The following is a 20987-nucleotide window of genomic DNA, read 5'->3' as shown; positions in this document are numbered from 1 at the left end:
TCCTAGGTACCGGTAGTGCATGGACCTCATCCTAAAATCCACATACATAACCTGGAAGCTAACGATAAAACGATAAGTCGATAAGCCGATAAGGAAAAGAAAGAAAAAAAAGTTCCAAGTCAATGCGAAATCTTTTAACAGTCTCTCAAACACCACGACTTCACGAGCCCGGTGATACACAACAATTGAACCGGTTCGAAGCTGCGACAATGGATATTCACCGATGTCGCTTTGTCACATACCCCCCTTCCGCTATCAATGCGATCGCCTTTTCTTACCCGACCGTCACTAAATCTCAAAGAGCAGCACCGGTGCGGTTAGCGATCGGTCGCGCGAATGGTGATATCGAAATTTGGAATCCCTTGAACGGTATATGGCACCAGGAGACTACTCTGCATGGAGGAAAAGATAGAAGTATAGATGGTCTAGTATGGGTTACGGAGCCTGACCAAATTCTACACGATGGCACCAAACTTGTTGGAAAGTCGAGACTGTTCAGCATCGGTTACACCAGTACTGTGACCGAATGGGATCTCGAAAAAGGGCAGCCCAGGAAACAGGCTAGCGGTATGCATGGTGATATATGGTGCCTTGCTGCTCAACCATTTGTTGCGCACGGAAAACACGGCGAGAAATCTGCAAATGGTGTTGTGCAGAGTGGGAAGAAGTTGGTAGCTGGGACAATGGATGGTAGCCTCGTTCTATACTCAGTTGACGACGACGATCTGCGATTCGATAGAATACTTGTTAGGTCCTCATCCAAGAAGACTAAGATGGTTAGCATGGCATTCCAGAATCGTAATGTTGTCGTTGTAGGATGTTCCGATAGCGCCATCCGAGTTTACGACATGCGCAACGGCAATATCTTACGCAAGATGACACTGGGATCTGATCTTTCTGGAGGGGCTAAGGAAATCATTGTTTGGTCTGTTAAATGCATCAATGGACGCGACATCGTATCGGGCGACTCTACTGGCCAGGTTTGTATATGGGATGGGAAGACGTATACCCAGGCACAGAGACTACAGACTCACAACCAGGATGTCCTCTCTCTTGCAATTAGCGCCGACGGTTCCACTATTGTCAGTGGTGGAATGGACCGCAGGACTGTTCTTTATAGGAAGACCTCTGGCTCGACAGCAAGATGGGGTAAGATTTGGCATAGGAGATACCACAGCCATGACGTCAAGACGATGGCATCTTTCGAGGGGCACGGAATGAGTGTTGTTGTTTCGGGAGGTATGTATATGGTCTTACCCTTAGCTAACTATAATCTCTGACCGTTCTTTTAGGCCCGGATGCTAGTCCGATCGTCCTACCGTTGCAAGAAGCCGGCATGGAGAATCACCGAACGCTATCGCACCTACCCCAGAGCCCGCCGCTGAAAAGCGCACCGAAGTGTAGACTGATCGTTAGTTGGTGGGAAAGAGAAGTTCACATCTGGAGGTTGAGGAAACCACTGCGGGATCTGGTAGATGCGCCAGACGGAGAATCTGCTATCGAAAAGAATCGGAAGCTGCTAGCTCGGATACTCATAAAAGGAGAAGCCAACATAACATCGGCGGCGATTAGTTATGACGGTTCACTACTTGTGGTGTCAACGACTTCTGATATTAAAGCATTTTATCTGAAACCTCGGAGCGAACCGAAAAGGGACGAACTCAAGATCTCCAAAGTCGAGCTACAAGAGGAAGTGTCCAAGCAAGGCGCGACACAAGTCCAGGTCTCACCAGACGGACGATGGCTTTGTGCTGTCCAAGGCGGAAGCAAAGTTATTCTTGTACAGATATCACACGACTCTGCCTCAGATGGAAAGCCAGTGCTTCACCCTAAAGCAATCCGATTACAGCGTATCGAGCGAAAGATACAAAAGCATGTCACACTAGGCGGCCTAGGAAGATACGATAGAACGATCACCCATATCGCATTCTCTCCGGATAGCAAAATGTTAGCAGTAGCAGACTTAGCTGGCTATATCGATACCTGGATGTTAGGTATAGTGCGGCCGAAGCTGCAAAATGGCATGAACGGAACTCATGACGACGCATCATCTGGTAGTGAAGATGACGAAAGTGAGGCCGACGCAGAAGGCTTACGATGGGCTCGCAATCCGAATGGGTCTCTTATCCCTAAACTTCAAGCCTCTCCTACCGTCTTATCCTTTTCCAATCACATACCAACATCACAACCGTCTCTAGCGAACGACGACGAAACCGTGGATGATTATACTCTTCTTACTATCACTGCCAGACCCCAGGTCCTGGTTATCAACCCTACCCTAGGCTCCTTGACATCCTGGTCCAGAAGGAACCAGATCGCTCGATTCCCGGTAGAATTCCGGAACATCCGCGACCTCGTGAAAGGGGCTCTCTGGTCAGGAGATAGAGTCTGGCTCTACGGAAACACATTCCTCTTCATGTTAGATCTATCACAGGATTTAACAGGACAGACCGACCCAGAGGAAGCGTCTTACGGAGAGCTTGTAAAGCAGGGAATTAAACGAAAGAGAGGCCTCGATAGCGGCGCCGGCAGTAAGATGGGAATCGGAGCCGCAGGACCCACGAAGGTAATTCGCCAAGCAACGGGAGAATTTGCCGAAGAAATTCCCATTGATAGTCACGTATCCGATCTTATGGATGAGGACGAGACGAGTCAACAGGCAGACGAGAGTGAAAGCGACGATTCAGACGATGGGAATTTAGGCGAGTTAGCGTTACTTCGAGGTGCTCAGGGCAAATCGGCCCTCGAGGCCGAATCAAGAAAAGGTTTGGCATTTTGGCACACGTACAAATACCGACCCATCCTAGGTATCGTACCACTTAGCGACGAACAAGAGACATCAATGAACGAGACAGCCGATCCAGTCGCACACGAAGGACTACGAAAGACTCTTGAGGTGGCTCTAGTGGAGAGGCCATTGTGGGATATCGACATGCCCGATAGGTACTTTGGAGATGGAGAATGGGAGAAGTAGAGCGTCCAGTGCTGACGTTTATTAGACACTGTAGTAATACGATTCCATTTCACAAATATTAATATTGAGCATGTCATGCGCCCTGCGTGTCGACGACATCCCTTCTCACATGTAACTTGCTGTACAATTGCTCATATCTATGATATGGCGATTTTCTCAGCAAATAGTAGGCATATCTCCCAGATTTAGAATACGTAGATAGAGGTATGGCTTTTTTTGAATTCACATCGTAAGTGGCGTAGACATAGTAACTGTCGAGACCCGAGAATATATCAACAAACGAGTATACTCTTGCCCGCTACGGCAGCCATATATAGAGGTAGGTAGGTATATACCTGTCTATAGAAGGGATAGCTACCAATACCTACCTAGGTACCTACATGATACGAACTTCATATCACTAGGTACCTACCTTTGTGCCTACCTAAGTAGGCAATTCCCTGCTTGGGATAGGAAGTTCCTAATAGATTAAAGCGTGAGCAACTGAATCGAAGACCATCTATTTCTCTCAACCGTTCTCTTCCGAACAAATTACAACACTACATGCCTCGCAAGATACGCGTACGAGATAGCACTGTAAATCGCCGTTCTACCGACATGACATCGCAACCAAGCGACATGAACTCGGAGAAGGTGGACGAGCCGGAGAAGCCAAGCACCCCTCCTAGTATCGCATCGATCAAAGCCCAACCACAAGGCGCAGCTGTCAACTTCGCAAGCATGATCAACCTTGCCGCCGCCTCAGACATAATCCTCGACCTAGTTAACCAGCGTCCCGAAGGACACGTAAAGCGACGCCTTAAAGCAATGACGGAGAGGCTGACTCACATCGTAGACGCTTGGTTGGCAACAAATGATGAGCTTGTGGAAGTACATACAGAGATGTATGATTTAATCAACAGCTCGAGATAGACGGCAAGCGAAGGAAGACTATGATGGTACTTTACAAGTGAAAGCCTGCGATTGACTCGATTTTTAATGATTTCATGATGATGTGATTGAATAAGTGGTTAAATTGCTCCGGTGCGCCACCTTCATAGCGAATGGTTACGTTGACTATGAATTTCAAATATATGATAGGTATCTACATGTGGCAACGTGTATGCACAAGAAAATCAATTATCATACACGTCGGGTACCCTATCTAAAACGGAATGAAGGAAGTTGGAGCCATACACCGATTTATAATACAATATGCAGTATGACGAGAAGGATACGAGGAGACATGACAATTGATATTGGTTCTCGAGGCTATGAGACTAGACTTCCGCGACAAGTGAGTTGGCGGGAACTATGGGTATTTACAAAAGCAGGACCTAGCAAAAAGGTTGATCACGCCTTAAGATCTCTACCCTCTTCATTAATGACATACAAATCAACTTGACAGAATGCTGTTCACTTCACGAGAACATGACTGAAGAATAAGTTAGTTTTTTCAAATGCTGACAGATGAAAAAAATACTTGGGACACTTCCGGGAGAGTTAAGAAAGGACGAGGGAGCAAGCTCAACATAAAAACCGAGGCTCCCATTCTACATAAATACGCCGTCCGAACTCCCAGCCTTAATGACTTATGATGTGATTGTTCTTGCAGAATAATGGAGGGGAAAATATATGGTTTGTTCCGAATCGTCAACTATCACTCATCGTTGCTTGATCTTTCTTCCAAACTTGTTTAAAGCCAGCTAGCACACACACAGGTCACCTCATTCAACCTCCCCCCCCCAACGATCGGCGATTTGCGTCATCCCTCAACGGGCAGAATATTAGATTTGGATCTTTCAAAAAAGGCTTGCGTGTCTCGTATTACAATGTAAGTACCGTAGGATATAGGCGTTTGGTGAAGAACAAGGTATCATTAGCGTTCCGAAGATTTCTAATCGAAGCAATTTTTGAGATCGTCCAGGTACGCCGACGCGTACCTGTGATGTCGTAGTCTTAGTCGGCGGCGGACTCCTCATACGCGATCGAGCGCTTCCCCTCCGCAAACGTCCTACGGATTCGTCTTCTAAGGTTCGCCTCCACGCGCCCGTCCCCGTCTCCTGAAAAAGTCCATTACCCTCTTCGCCGCGCCGCTACTACCTGCGTGGTCGTGAGGCCTTCCGTACTCCTCCCCGTCATAAGCGTCCACAAATCTCCTGTTTTTCTGCAAGACGCGGCTTCCGCGGCCAGACTGGCGCCCGTCGTAGTGATCGGAATCGTAGCCGGTCTGGTAAGGTGCCGAGTTAGGCGGCTTTCGTTGGGCGGGATCAAGCGAGGATTCAGATTCGGAGTTCAGGACTGCGCCCGACTGCAGATAGGAAGGTATCGCTGTAGGTCTGGGGTTCGCTGGGAATCGTAGCTGGACGGGGCTGGCGTTAGAATTAGGCGCCGAGCCCAACCTTGGAGATTGTAGCGATTCGTAAGTACCATCTCCGTACTGATGTCCCACGTTCCCGCGACCCTGCTGATGGTCCGCGTATCGGTTATAATCGTCCACCTCCGGAGGTTCTTGGATAGGCAAATCTTGCTGAGAAGATTCAGCAGGCGGGGTTGTGGGCTCCTTACCCAAACCAATCGCTCTCATCAAGGAGAACCGACGATTCTGCGGCTTGTCTATCGACGCCTGCGACCCCGCTATACTACCGCTTCTCTTCTTCCCAAGTCCCAAAGAAAACGATCTCCTAGAAGCGCGGGACTCCATGGAAGTCCTTGACTCGCCAGGCAGCGCGTTAGACATGCTAATAGGGGGATACTTCTTGGAGGCCTTCTCTCCCGCCTGGTCCGGGCGCTTCTTCCGGCCACCGAAGATAGAACCACTACGACCGAATATTTTGCCACCGATCTCGCCGATAGTGTTGGACCTACGATGGCCCTTGGCATCGCTCGACTGCTGCTGTCCCTGGCTAAAACCCGAAACTTGGGCATATTTAGAAGGTACGGTAATACTGGGTCGACCGAAGTCCATGTCGGGCGTCTCTTGAGGGATCGGGTTCGATATAACGTAATTCTTAGCGCCTTTCGGTTGTTGTATGCTTCCATGAGCGTTAGTACCGGCAACGGCAGGGGGTAATGGTTGACCGTACGATCCTCTCGTAGATGACGCTAACCTAGAAGCGGTTGAATGCATCGAACCTCCGGTAGTCGGCCGCGTCGCCGACGAGCTTGGGCCAGCCGTAGTCATATAAGCATGATCAGACGTAGAACGAGGTATATTTGATCTTGGGGGCGGCACGTCTCGTCTGTGCGAACTGGGCGGTTTTCGAGGGTCTCGGGACGGGGTAGGGTATTCCTCCCTGGAGACCGGCGGGTCTCTTGGTAGGGGCTTGTCGGCGGGCGAAGCGTGTACCTCGACGGGGCCCTGACTAGAGGAACGAGCTCGGGTTTTTCCGCGCGGTGACGAGTGAGGATCCGACTGCTGTTCACCTCCTCTTTGCGTTTGAGTGACGGGAGCAACGTACTCCACCTGGACAGTTCGTCGCTTGTTGTCTTTCGGCGGCTTCCCGTACGTTTGTTCTTCTCCTTCGACCTTACCCTGTTTCCGCGGCGAATCGGTCTGAGGAGCAGTAGTCGTCTTCGGTTTCGAGGGCTCCCTGACAGACGCGCTCCTCCCCAGGCCACCCGTATCCGCATCCTCAGAAGGCACGGTGGTATTTTGAATTTCGTTGCTGGTGGTCGTCGTACTGGTGATGAGTTCTACGACGTGTGCGTATTCGCTCAACCAACTATGTCGAGCTACTTCGAATAGGTCTGCACGTTTTCGGGGGCTCGGAACCAGTATACGACGCAGCAGATCTCGTGCGTGAGGAGTAACATATTCAGGGAACGTGAGGGGGGTATTCACGATGTACTTGTATAAGAGATTAATATTGTCGCCCTCGGGGTTGGCGGGATCGTCGTCAAATGGTAGATAACCAGCAAGCATGGCATACTAAAATATTGTAAGCAAACCTCCAAAAATATTCGCGAAGACCAGATGTGAACGATATCCACAACTTACCAAGATGACCCCACAGCTCCAGACGTCGACCTTTCTACCAGTATAAAGCGAGTCGCTGACCACCAATTCCGGGGCCGCGTAACATGGGCTTCCACAACTAGTCTGCATCAGGTCGCCCCTACGCATTCCGTTCTGCTTAGTCTTGTCTAAGCCGGAGCGCTTGACGAATTCACGGTCGGATAGATTCAACTCTTCGTCTTCGGTTAACTCATCATGAGGGTCGAATGTGTTGGCGAACCCGAAATCGGTAATGATGATGTTGCGATTCCGGTCGAGAAGTAGATTTTCAAGCTTCAAGTCTCGGTGGACGATACCCTTCTTATGAAGATATCCCACTCCCGAGATGAGCTGGGCGAAGAGTCTACGAGCAGGACCATCTTTTAGGTACCTGTGATTAAGGATATAATCGAAAAGTTCTCCCCCGGACGCATATTCCAGGACAATTCCGATGTGGCGTTCAGTCTCCGACATCTCGTGCAATCTCACAATGTTGGGATGCGAGATGCCGCGCAAGATTGCCACTTCACGGTAGATCTTCGCCAGTCGGGATGGGTTATTTCCAACGCTATCACGGCGAATGAGCTTGATAGCCACCTGCGAGTGATCATTAGTTTCGGTTCATATTCGCACTAAATCAAGACAGAGGAAAATGTGGCTTACTTGAACACCGCCGTCTTGCTTCCAGCCGAGCTTCACTTTGCCAAACTCGCCTTCGCCAATCACGTTTCCTAGATAGTAATCTCCGAATTTCGATCCCTTCTCGCGTTTGGAGTGATCGTGACGACTGCGACCCCCGCGCCGCCCATCTTCTTGGGCATCGTTCACGCCGACCGGTGGAGGAGCGGCCCCGTCCTCCTCAACTGCGACCCGATGGTTAGATAATTGACCTTGGGCCTCGCTAAGCCGCTCACGTTCTCGTCCAATATCATCTTCCGGCTGGGAAACTATTACACGATGAAGAACCTCGCTAGCCTCGCGCGATGGCTGTTTCGACGAAGCGTTGGTAGCGGACCTAACGGGCATCATAGTCGTTACGGTCTGACGGTGATCCCTATTGCTGCTAGGTCTTTGAGTAGGCTCTTGTGCTAGGTGCTGCGACGCTGCTCTTCGGCTCCGAGAATTTGGATCGTCATAACCTCCTCGCCCAAGCTCCGACTGTCCGTTTGTACCTGTTCTACCATCACCTACTGCTCGCCTAGGGGAATTTGCAGCTCGTTCCTCGGCACGAGCCGCCCTTCGAGACGTGGTTGGTCCAGCAGGCCCATGTTGCGTAGATGATGTTCGCGGCGGGGCAACGGGTGGCTCGTTCCTTCGTCGACCCGTAGCTGACCTATCGTACTCTGCTGTAGTACCCGCTACCGGCACCGGCGAGGCTAATGCGGTTCGCGATGTCATTGGCGATGACTGGGCCTGTTCTGGGTGGGTCGGTGCTGGGCTCGCCGCGCTCGCGCTGTTTCCACTAGGTCGTCTGGACGGCCGTCTCGATGATGCGGGCGAAGCATTCGCGTTATCTCGATTCGCATAGCGGCCCTCTCCGCCGGGGGACTGAGCTGGTGTATACTGACGATGGGGCTGAGACGCGGTCGCGGGCGAAGGCGTATTTAAGGTAGGCAGGGAGGTCGGCTGATGAGGAGCTGACTGCAATGCAGCAGAAGACATCTTCTACGCTACACGCGCAGATGGATCCTCAGGGCCTTCTGAGATGCGACCCTGAAGATACGGTACCTAAAACGATGAGTTTGAAAAGGTCGATGGTGATGATTTTGAAATTTTTTGGGTGATGAACCCGAGTCGGTGAAGGTCTTAGGTGTTATTAAAGTGATGGAAGGGGAAATGATGGGGATTATTAGGGATGCCTGTGAGCGCCTTGAAATTTTTAATAAAAAAAAACTCAAGAGGGCTGCCGGTTCGTCTGATCCTCCAATAAGCCAGTTCAGATTGGCATTGTGCGTTGCAATGAAGGTGCTATCTCGTTTGAACAACGTACCGCGTGGATAAAGCAGCTGATCGGCGATTCGTTTCCCTGGCCACGTTCTTATCAAACGAATAAGTCAGGTAACAGGTTATATGTATGTCTCTGCGCTGAGAGGAACGCGGCAACTTGGTGTTCGTTTGTCGTGTAGGCTCAGCTGAGAATTGAGGATTATATGTTTCGTTGTTGCTACCTTTCTTCTCCGTTCGGTAGCCAAGTACTGTGGTTGTAATGTTTTTTTTTCTCGACCTTACACCAAGTTTAAAAGGGGAGAGGCTTAGATGCACATGCAGATGCGGGTGCAGCTTTGGGCACCAGTAATCTTTAGTTTCCTTCTTCCTGGTCTGTTTTCTCTCCTTTACCGTCCCAAACCTGCTACAATTTGGTATATTTCAAAGCTGTGACTCAAGCTGTAGTCGTGGGGGATGCTGGCTCGAAAAGGCCGGCTCCAATGTCAACTTATTCGTAGATATTAGGTGATGGGCTCGCAACACGAGATAAGTAGACAGTAATGGTACGGACGTTTCGTCTTCGCGTGTCGGTTACCTTTCAATGACCTGAGACTAGAGGGGGTTGACAATTTGACAACTGTAGGTTTAGATCCAATGAAGATTGATCTCAACAACCCACAAAAACGTTATGCGAAGTTAAGACTATGCCCCTTTCACCGGCGCTGAACCAAGTTTAATCGTTGGACTCGGCTAGCAATTGAGTTAGGAGATTCGTTAATTAACACAACGCTTAACAGGAATTGGAGAACGCGTTGCAATTAGAGGTTGACCACCAACAGGGAAAAGGGAAAAAAAAGTAAAGAGAAAAAAAGGTTGGAGGGTCAAGGGTAACGAAAAGTCGAAAAGTGAAAACGTAAGAACGTGTAAATCGATATTAATTAGGGAGCTTGAGGTGTATACACCGTCTCCCAATTGTTTAATTGCTTGGTTGCGTACAACTCTTGAGATACCTAAAAGCAAGGTATCTACTAGGTATTCAAAGAGATATCAGATTGCGCGACGAAAATTGGAAAGCCCTTCGCCTGGATAAAGGCAGGCCAGAAGGGTGGACGACGTGATGGGCGACAAGCGACGAGGAAGAGGGAAGGGAAAAAAAGGGCCCCAAAACCAAAACCGTCCAGTGTCCTAGTGAAATTGAGCATCAATTGGGACAATGTGGGTAGGGATTACCTTGAGAGGGAAATTGGAAGATGGCCAAGATGGAGACGCCAGCAGGGGTAGTTCTTGTTACACCCAGTGTATTGTACCAAGCTGGTCGCGTTCTGTGACTTCTGTCTCTCTTTGGCGTGTTTCTTCCGCTTTATTAGAGGGGAATACCGACGCCAAACTAACCGAAAACAGACCGTAAGTGGGGTATACGACACAGAAATACGGGAACGCTGTGGGGGAAACTATCTAGCATTAACCATATCAGGTAATTACCACGACGGATAGACGGCCAAAAGCCAGAGTAGCACAAAGGTCTCCAAGCGGTCCAAGCTCAAGGTACTTCATAATGTACGTACCCACCACCTAATGACGATAAAATCATCCATTTTCATGCAGGTACAATACAATTCAGTCTTAGGTTTATGTAGCATGTACCACAAGCACCACAAGACAGCGCCGTCAAGGAGCACCTGGTATCTTATCGGGTACCTAACCTAACCATTAGGTACGGCTACATTCACCGAAAGACAGGGCCGTCGGTTACCCAAACTTTGCTAAAAGCTTCACGTTGTTGTGTATCTGACTTCTACCTACTAGGTATTCTTCTGCGTCAACTGCCCGGTGCTTGCTATATTGTTAGATCAACATACCTAACATACCTGCATAGTAATATCAAACAAGACTTCGAAAGCTCTCAACTGAAATCAAATCGAATAATGGTTTTTAACTCATTCAACACCTTCTACATTCACCTTGATATTTACTATTAATAATCTACTAAATAGGTAAACACTACCAGGTATTCTGTACATAATCCAGACTACACATATCCCACCAATGGCAGACGATTGGTTCGCTCCCAAGTTAATAATAGGGACTTACATATGACCTACCAGAACTCGCCGTGTTTATCTTGTTATGCGGCTAGAACCACTGATTTTCATGCGATATTCCAAGATGAAGACGCGAGGAATTGGATTACGTCCACTCGTTGCTACATGCAGGAGGAGTGCAGGAGGACTCGTTCCTTTTAATAATCAATGATCCGTCAAGCCAGGGCGTTCGGGTCTGTCAAGGTATCATTCAGCCATAACATCTAACGCACGTTAAGTGTCCGTGAGAGACATTTCAGGATTTCTTTTTAATAAAGTTTTCCTAGTATGATTTCGACAGAAATCTAGGCCAATACAGTGAGAGCAAACATAGGAATACGAGATGCATTCGCATTCACTCAGTGCATATTACCTACTAGGTAACTACCTAAGTTGATAGGTAATGAAATGGCCTGTGTGGCTTAAACAATATGCAGCTACCTATGTACCTACGGTCTACCTGGGCAGATACCTCCTCTATCTGTCTAGTAGCGACCTATTATCATGTACGCCGTAAGTCGAACAATATATCTCAATATCGAAGTTCTAGCTTAACTATCATGAGCTTCAATATCAACCCCATTACTAGCTGCGTACCGAGGTAAGTGAGGTTACTGACTAGCCCCACGAGTCATGTAAAAGACTTTATCCCGAAGGTGTTTGTTGTTTCTAGCAACAAGGATCTTCCTTAAGAGATCCGTCCCGCTTCCGGCTTTTTATTTAAACATGTGGCGTTCACGAATCGCAAGGATGGTCGAACTGATTGATAGTTCTGTAGGTAGATATGTGCGGGAACGTTCGTTTAACATTTCCGAGTACCGGCTAGGAGAGACCGAATTTTTGAACGGGAAAAAAACAACGATAGGGAACTTGAAACGACAGGGGTGGTTTGGATATGCTGGGGTCTAAAATAGAGGTGTTTATTCCGTAAACAGACATTTCTTCTTGCCAATATCCATAAGATCGGACTAAGATCACATCATTGTGTTTTATTGATTGCGGCCTTCCATTTAAATTCTTTTTGCTTTCTTCTCCCTTGGCTCTAGTTTTCCATATCAACAACGCAAGGCTGAACCATGCGAGTGCCTACGATTATCAGCCTTTTTTTTTTATTCTTCTGCCTGGTCGTATTCTCGAGTCTAGAGCAATGTCAGTTCTCATGCATTAGAAACATGAAAATAGGTACATATCTAGGTACTTCCCACATAATACCCACCTCCTATCTCACAGATTGCAGGGTCTTGTTCAAGCGTGTTGGTTTTCTCTTATGATTGTGGTCATTTCCTATGGGTCATGATCATGGGCTGCATTGTTTTGTTTTTAAAGGACACGTTGTTTGGGTACAGTATGTCCCACGAAAACTATTATCACCTAAGTGCAAGAGTTGAAAAGGAAATTCTTCCCATTTAAGTTTCGGTAAGGCTGAGGTGACAATCCCAATCCAGTAGAATAAGTTTAGAGACGCGGCGGTTACAGTCAACACACTTACATCTATGCCTGTCTACCTAAGGAATAGGTGTTAATGAAAACCAGCTTTTGCTTACCACCTAGGTAGGTTTACAAAATTGATTCCATTCCAGCTTTCAGCTTTAGCATATGACATATTCCCGAGGTCCACCAGGCTAGCAGGCTGAGAAGATCAGATCTTCTCGCATGAATGTCGGAGATGACCTTCCATGGGTAGGGGCAGGGATTAAGGGGATAGTCCTCTGTTTATGAACGACTTATCAAGCGGTTAACCGAAAGAGATCAAGCCCCCAAAGAGCTCAGACCTCTCCCTATTAGTGTATGACTTTTATTTATTTATTTTTTTCTCATCCGCCTAAAGATCGACCCTCATTCGATTCTCTACCATTCTGTCATCGCTCATATGTCCAGTAAGATCACAGTGATTATGTTACCAAGGGACTCCCTCTTACGCATGAAACATGACGGGAACACACAATGCCTTGGTAATTCGTGTAACGATGCTTCAGAATAGATACAGATGATCGAGCTGTCGAGTCAAGCAACGGATACATGTAGGTATTATTATTGAAATATCCATTAATGAATCAAATTAGTTCCGACAGAACATGTACCCACGTCCAGGTACAGTACACACTACTAGGTACCCACCAGGTACCGAGTTTTCCAATTATGTAATTATAATTCCCGGCCAATAAAAAAAGATCCTGTAGACCCGTATGAGCTTATTCATGTTCTGCAAGCAAGCGTCGATCTCCAAACATTCAAATGTTTAGGTGAAACTTCAACATCTACATACTATGTATGTAAGTATGCGCCGGAAAATTCAGCCGAACTACAGCAACTCCTAGGTAGGTAGTACCTCGAACCGATGTCTCGAGAAATATATTAATATGCAATAAACGTCATGAAGCCGTCCTCAGAAGATCCTTAATAACGGAAACGTTAAAGAGCAAGACCTACATAGGTAGAATATACTACGTGAGCACTTACATACTTGAGAGGCCTGCCCAAATAATTATGGGCAGTGGAAGAATTGTCTCGGAACTCGGGCCGTATATAAACGACATCGGTAGATGGGCTATTCCAGTGTTAGATTGATGCTATACCTAACTTTTCGATCCTACGACCCGTGAAGAAACCGATTCACGACATGATAATCTACAGCGGCTCCCTCCTTTCGATCAAGGGTCTATATTCGCTGCGGGACGGAAACTAAGAACGCCATGGTAGATAATCCAGTACCGCCTCGTAGCAGATACGCGAATTTCCGCGAATTTCCGCCCTCTTTTAAAGGACTCGGGAACGGATAGTTAGGGTAGTTATTACATAAAGCAACCATTCAAAGCTTGGAGAAGCATGTAGCGTTGAGGGCTGAGAAGTACAAAGACGCGGCTTAGATGCTCAGCATCACACAGGGTTACATATCTTATCGCCTAGGAGGCCTAGATTTAAGAAGAAGAGTGTTACGACTGCACCTTTCTACGCCGCTGATAAGCTTACCTAACTTGCAAGCCTTCCAGTCGAAGACGCTTAAGTACCACAGAACTATACGACCTATCGACATTTTTCCTTCGGGCATTGCAACTCCGGTGGGGAAAGAAGAAAGACGGCTATGAAGGCTTAGGCATGGCGCCACTTGTATAGGGGGGAAAGACCCTCATTGGTTTCATATTTATGAGCTGTTTGTAGTTCTTTCATTATTGTAGACTAGGCCCTTGTTGCCTCGCTTTATTCGTGTAATAAATGAATTGGCCATTCCCGTGCAACATGGTTGTATAAACATATATGTCGATCAAGAATAATTCAGATAGGACCAAGATGAAAATGTCAATATTATTTGGAATTTCACCTGCTGTGTCTTGCTTAATAGCTCCAAATACAAAGATTTGTATCTGTGCTAATCGTAAAGCTACGACACAAATTTGGTGATGTTCTGAAGACATCGTACAGCATAGAACGTATTCAATGAACTACCTACCTATATTCGAATATATATAGCTCTAGGGGGGTTCGTCGATTGATATATTCCTGACTCACAATTTAATGGATACATTCCACGTATCTAACGCGACAGCAAGTGCCGTTAATACGGCGCCATATCCTACCAATATTCCCATCGTGACAGCTGGTCCAACATCTAATGTAGGTACGGTCATATTGACTAACCCTGTTAATAGATTTGCTACTAGGAAAATGGCCAACCCATTCCTATTAAATGATCGCAGAACTTTACTTGTGGCCGTCTCGTAGGCTTCACGTTCTGTCTTGATATCCGTAGCATTATGGAATGACGGGAAGAACACACTCTCGATAGCGCAGCATGCAAATAATTGCGCTGAGTTAAACGCTGCGATCCATAGAATGTACGGCAAATTAGCTAGTCGACGAGACACATCTAATCCCAAACCGTAGGAGTAATTCGTAGTGAAGAAATATAGGATTGTCCAAATAGAAGTCCACACAGCCATGGTTAGGAGAAGGGTGGTTCGTTGGGCACTGTTGCTAGTTCCACTGCGCGGGTTGATACTCCTAGGCAGCACAAACATGCCGGTGTCCTGACCGGCTAAAAAGATAGCGAGGTATCCGCAGAAGCTGCAAATACCTTCTCTGTTCATGGAAAAGAGGTCGGTTCGTGGCGCGATGAGGATGAAGGCTTTCAAATTGGTGCTTTCAAGTACAACTTGGTAAATAACCCCAAGTATGATCGCCAGTGCTGCGTAAGACGGGATAATCTTCAGGGCTGACTGGAAAAGCGCGACGAAAGGGGGAAGGAAACCCAAGGTGAAGAAAAAATTCCAATGAACACCGTATTCGGTCACATGCTCTGCGTAGTCAAGACCTTTGACGCTAATGAGGCGAATGATTCCGAGGATTAGCAAAGGAAGCGAATGTCGCATCGAGTACAGGAGTCTGTGCAGCAACGGCGCCCCCCGGCTCTCAGCTCTCTCCTTCAGAACCGGTCGCGCGGCGACTATGCCGGCGGAGTAGACAAATGAACCAACACCCACATCCATCAACGAGGTGCCCCAGGTCTCGACCTTCGCAAATCTGCGAGGAAACAACCTAAAGTCTACCGCCAGGATCGCCAAACACGTAATGACCAACATAGACCCTCGATAGGTCGTCAAGAAAGGCTTGGTAGATAGGACGCCAAGTGCGCCGGATGATTTCTGAGTTTGCGCATTAGGAGGGAGCTTGGGCTTTTTTCTCGATACAGCGGGATTTGGTGGGAGCGCATAAACAAATATGGCAGGGACGAGAATCAGACCGCAAAGTAGCAATGTTGTATTCGCATAGAGCGTGATAGCAAGCAATACGGCTATGACATTGAGGAGGAAATCGATTAGGAAGCTCAAGGGCTTGTACGGTTTGAAAAAGGACTGGCGCGATTGTAAAATGGACCACAGGGCAAATGCAATCTGAGTGGGTATTTTGAGTCAGCTGGTGGCCCTTGATATGGATAGATATTCGAATTTTACATACAGGTCCTACGGTAACTATATTGTTGATCTCGGTGACTGAACCTCCTGTTAAGTTGGATACGAAATCCTCTTTCATCTGCTTGTAACTTGTCGCATTGGAACCCATTTTTCCTAAGAGCGAGATACGGGAATGAACATGGAATAGATTGAAGATAATCTGAGTACTAGACAGATGCTAGGCCGAGTAAACTAAGAGAAATATGTGGGCATCGCGGCGGCGGAAAGGGAGTTTTGAACAGATGTCAACTCGATTTATGATGTGTTGTCATAAAAAAAGTAGGTAGCTTTTGGAGGTTATCGGCCTTGTAACCTTGTACATAGTAACTCGCGAAACGACAAATTGGGGTCGGATCAGGCTAGCCAATCATGTGAGGCGGAGCCCTGTTTAGTCATACCTAAGTTGTACTAGGTACATACTACCTAGGTACCTGGATAGGTACTTCGATATTTCAAGGTTGTGAGATCATATTATTATGTCATCATGGAATTTCAAGGTTGTTAAATACGATGTAAACGAGATCTGATATATGCATACATGTAATTCAACGTCATTCATATATTCATATAGGAAGCGATTTACCCCTTTTTGCTTTTTCTTTTTTCTTCAAGACATGCTTCGACAGGTCAATATTGATAAACTTGTTTCAGACGACTCTTTCCAAGAGACAAACGCTCCTAGTCATCTACTTTACATGATATGAATTATATGAATTACTTGAAATCTATTTCATATATATTGTGGCAACGAGAAATGATCCCTTTGTTATAAGCCTGGCTCTAAAGAAATATCCGACCCCTTATTCTCCTTTACTCATCCGCAGCTGAGATCGTTAATTACTAATCCTAGTTGGAGAGAACGACGAAGTCTAGGTTCTCTTTATCCTCTTAGAGATACGAGTCGCCTAAAGCTACCCCATCAGAACAAACTTATGTGATCAACGGACTCTAGCCTTCGCCACAAAATTTTACAAACGGTATGAAACCTATGTTGTTGTATGCCTGACGTAATTCCAGTTAATATGAATGACCCCTTTGATTTAGAGGTCCGCGCCTCTTCTTTAACCAACAAAAAGGATAAGACACAAAAAAGCTTTGTGGTCTTGATCTATTCATAGAAAAATGCTCTTAAGGAAAGCCCCGCCGCGGGATGTTGGCCATAGTTCTCGGCCGAACAACGTACTTTGCAAATTTCAGACGGCTTTTCAGAGGAACGATCGAAATTTGATGTTCAAGCCATAACTTGCATTCAATATCTCCTCATAACTATAGCAGATCCAATGACAAGCGATGTAAACATTTCGAGGCGTCCGAGTCTCGAGCCCCTCTGGACTAACTACCGTAACCATGACAGTTTGCCCGATACGGTCTTCCGGCCAACCCCTATTAGCGTTAGCATGTCTCAGCCGCCGCTATCTCCCAAGAGCCTCCCAGGTCCCAGTCCGGTTCACCCTGCTTCGTACGATAAATCAATGCGAAAGCAAGACCGAGCTCTTGTCGATAGTTTCGATCAGCGAACACGACATGTTGTCGGCTCGGCACCTTTAACCCCAATCGATGAGTACTCGCCATCGCCCTTGGTTGCAAGGCTCGAAAAGATCAGCATTCTACCGCCAATGAGCGTGCCTCATGGTTTACCAACACCTGCCTCACCGAGCCTTCCTCGAAGAGACAGCCTGGGCGCAGTAGAACGATCTGATTCTATGGGTGGTGTATCTGGGTCTCGAGATAGAAGCCCTTACTATTATACTCGCGACGAATTGCCGATATCTCCACGAATAGACTCGGTTTCAGGGATCCATGACCAACTTCGAAGTTGGGGTCACGTTTACTACGGCAATGCGAAAACGGCTGATGCATTCATCATTGCTAGATCTCTACGTCGCCGCAGCAGCGATTCCCTAACGGATATTGCGAGACCAGAGCTCGTGAAAGCGACAGCGAGTGCCCCAATGAAAAATAGATTAACAGTTCGTGCCATCGTTCGACCTCGAGCTCTAGATAGACCATCGTTTTTGATTCAGCGCAATTTTGATATAGACGAGCTGAGAGCGACAACACCGGACCCAACGCCAAAGCCTCAAGTCAGAAGCCCGAATGAATGGCGTCGTCCTAGCCTCCCGTCGATATCATCTCGGAGTGGCACCCCATCCCCGAGGTCAAGACGTTCTAGTAGTGTCCGGTCGGGAGCGTTGCTACGATCAAGTACCAACAGCCTAGACCTCGATAGCTTAATAAGAGACGCAAAAGCAGTGCCTATCCGTGAGTATATTCTTACTAGATATATTTAATCGCGTCTCCTCTTCTCTTTTACTCATAAAAACCCCTTGGCTTAGGCACAAGGTACATACTTGCGTTAACAATATATGTTCATCTAGATCTCAAGTATGTTCGCGTATACCTACCTGTCATTGCGGCCTTATTAGTATCTGGTCATGTCCACGAGGGAGACATCATTTACTTACCGATGCCGCATGCCGAGTCATGGCCGCAGACGGCCCAGTACGTGTACACAGGACAGGGAGAGCTGACGAAGGCGATTAGAGAGAATATATTGTATCTAGCTGGTAAGGTGTAATTAGGTATCTGTTGGCAATTATTCTATGTATACAGTATCTCCTTCTTGTCTCTACTTGGATGGAAAATAGTTTAAAAGTAGCAGTGTACCTACTAGGTAGGTATGTTTGTAAGTACGTAGAAAGACTTACGATTAGGCTAGGCAGGCTGCTATTGACAAAGAAACATGGAGAATCGGCTCACAATATGTACGTAATGCTTAATAAGAATTATTCGCCGAATGTATTAGGTATTTTTCCCTATCCCATCATTATCTAGGTACCTAGGTAGGTACCTAGGTAGGTACCTAGGTAGGTACGTACTTAGCGAATTGCTAATTCTCGACAGATAAAATCCGGTACCTCTTCACGATTCCATAACATTATGATCAGGGCAACTTATTAACCCCCAAACCCAGAAACACAAATACCACTTCAACTTCACCTATGTATTTGGTCTAAAAATGTACCTAGGTACTTGGAAAGAAATCTCCTATCAGCCCATTCCGAGGACCACTTTGTCGGTAGGATGCCTACCTTCCAAGTCCCGAGGGGTTGGATTCATTTAGGTGGTGCAATGCCCCTTTGCACATGTCCCATATCGCTCACCGAAAGCCCGCGATGATTTCTATCGAGACAAACCTATCCCCTGTGATTACCTAGGTAACGTTTCTTGTAAGTTTTAATTTTGATTTCCAAGGTTTACTAGGGTCTTACCTAGGTGGAAAGTCGAATTCATCACTTTGCTTACATCTGTTCGGCAACTCTGTTGATATACCCCTAGGTAGACATAGCCTATCTGCTCTGGTTGATGGTTCTATGTGCTAGGAAAGTGTTACGCGGCAGTCAAATGCGTCAGCAAACACATGTAGCTATATTACTAAGGTATTAGAGTAGCATATAAAGACTCTAAAACCTTATGCCCACCTAGGTACCTAGGTACTAGGTTGTAATATATCATGCTGGGCTAAGCTTCATTGGATAAGAACTTTGGAAGCTTGTAAATTCAAATAATTCTATCGTTGCCAACCTTCTGGGTTTAAACACGTCCACGTGGGATCTTTGCCTCACATAGATTGCGATCGGAGAGGATGTGGTACGTTGTGGTTAGTCTGATAACTAAAGTTTCCACAATACATCTTAAGCACGTAACAGAGGAACTCCAACTACCTCGTCAGGATTGTTCTTAGTCCCAGCTACCTAGGTAATGTTTGTTCAAATTACCATACTGTTTATGAATGTACTAGGTGGGTAATGCTAGCATTACGCAAGGGGTTTCCTTGAACCAATGTGTTGGGCACCTACTCAAAGTTTTTGGCATGATAATCGTATAGGTACGATGTATGCGTCTTATTTACGGAAACATCATATATCCACTTGGTTACCTACCTGCCTAAGTTACTAGATGTGAATAATTTCTATAGATAGGTAGATAGGAGGTAGGTAGGTAGGTAGGCACTAATAAAACTTAAACCGCTCAAGTGATCGAGATGAGGTATAAGCCACATTGCTACAAGTGCCCCTTCATCACTAACGGTATAAAGAGGTATATTCTATAGCTTCCATAATAATAAATAAAACATTTTAAACCTATAGTATGTAGGTAGGTAGGTAGGTAGGTACGTGTACATAATGACATATTGTACATTAGCTTTGGATCCAGGGGTTTGCAAAGATCCCCTTATCTTACCTAAGCTAACCCCCACAGATGGTCGAGGAATATGGCTACGTCCTTAGGTAGGTAGGTACTAGGTAAGGCAAACGGGGTCATGTTTGAATTATCTAGTTTTTGTCATTTAGGTAAGTAAAAAGACCATATGCCTACCTAGTGGGTAGAAAGGTACCTAGTAGTTACTTGACATACCTAGCAACGATGTGAATCGTTAAGATACTCCACCACGTCGAAAGAATAGGGGGTATCTCTGTAAAGATCAGCGACTAAGATCACTTACAAGTCTGATTACCAACGCCTTCCATCAATAGAAATCGGAGGTGTACATCTCCCATGGGGGTGGTAACTAGCGGGAACCGCTACAGCACCGGGCCGTCTCCGTGACTAGTAAGGAGCCTCACTTACCTGGCTAGGTAGGAAACTCAGCTGCTCAGCCTTTCGACGTGTATTACCTAACACACATTAATTCTCCACGGATTTGACATCCTTTCCGGGGTTAAAAGTAAGTGCGTATACCAGCATACGAGAGATAAAGGTACCTATATATGAGCTGGAATTGGATCTATCTAGATTAGGTAGGTTGAGTGAACCGCGTCGTAGGTACCTACTTGCAACTCTGCGGCGGTACGTGATGGTAGGCGGATATCGTTCCCCGGATTGATCTCCAGAGGTCTAGATCGCGCTCTGGGTCTATCTAGATTCTCGCTTGTTTACCCCGTACTGTCGTCCGCAGTCCGCTGGACGGTCCCATGAATCTGGGTCGGCTACGATAAGCTTATTACCTGGTATGAACAGATCGTCTACTAGCCTGTCGTCAGTGCTCTCTGGGTAAGTACGTACATATGCCTACATAG

General features: G+C 46.7%; 4 protein-coding genes across 4 annotated transcripts; 2 read left to right on the top strand and 2 right to left on the bottom strand.

The window, feature by feature from the left end:
• Positions 1–209: 209 nt before the first annotated feature.
• On the top strand, positions 210–2974 carry GGS22DRAFT_182610 (WD40 repeat-like protein; the record flags this gene model as incomplete). The annotated part of the gene is made up of 2 exons (XM_047963986.1): positions 210–1239; positions 1293–2974. 2 exons carry the CDS (start codon positions 210–212, stop codon positions 2972–2974), a joined length of 2712 nt encoding a protein of 903 aa, XP_047813908.1.
• A 1696-nt stretch (positions 2975–4670) lies between these two features.
• On the bottom strand, positions 4671–9258 carry GGS22DRAFT_100787 (uncharacterized protein). The gene is made up of 3 exons (XM_047957674.1): positions 7614–9258; positions 6954–7547; positions 4671–6884 (listed from the first exon to the last, which is right to left on the bottom strand). Exons 1-3 carry the CDS (start codon positions 8610–8612, stop codon positions 4983–4985), a joined length of 3495 nt encoding a protein of 1164 aa, XP_047813907.1. The 5' UTR covers positions 8613–9258; the 3' UTR covers positions 4671–4982.
• A 4994-nt stretch (positions 9259–14252) lies between these two features.
• On the bottom strand, positions 14253–16177 carry GGS22DRAFT_176098 (GPI-anchored wall transfer protein 1). The gene is made up of 2 exons (XM_047963363.1): positions 15911–16177; positions 14253–15846 (listed from the first exon to the last, which is right to left on the bottom strand). Exons 1-2 carry the CDS (start codon positions 16013–16015, stop codon positions 14461–14463), a joined length of 1491 nt encoding a protein of 496 aa, XP_047813906.1. The 5' UTR covers positions 16016–16177; the 3' UTR covers positions 14253–14460.
• A 355-nt stretch (positions 16178–16532) lies between these two features.
• On the top strand, positions 16533–18676 carry GGS22DRAFT_176097 (uncharacterized protein). Its single transcript, XM_047963362.1, has 2 exons — positions 16533–18168; positions 18285–18676. The coding sequence occupies exons 1-2, from the start codon at positions 17187–17189 to the stop codon at positions 18482–18484; spliced, it is 1182 nt and encodes a 393-aa protein (XP_047813905.1). The 5' UTR covers positions 16533–17186; the 3' UTR covers positions 18485–18676.
• The last annotated feature ends 2311 nt before the right edge of the window (positions 18677–20987 follow it).

This window comes from Annulohypoxylon maeteangense (assembly GCF_022496945.1).
Source record: "Annulohypoxylon maeteangense strain CBS 123835 unplaced genomic scaffold GGS22scaffold_32, whole genome shotgun sequence".
Lineage (NCBI taxonomy): Eukaryota > Fungi > Ascomycota > Sordariomycetes > Xylariales > Hypoxylaceae > Annulohypoxylon > Annulohypoxylon maeteangense.
This window is presented reverse-complemented; position numbering and strand designations above follow the sequence as displayed.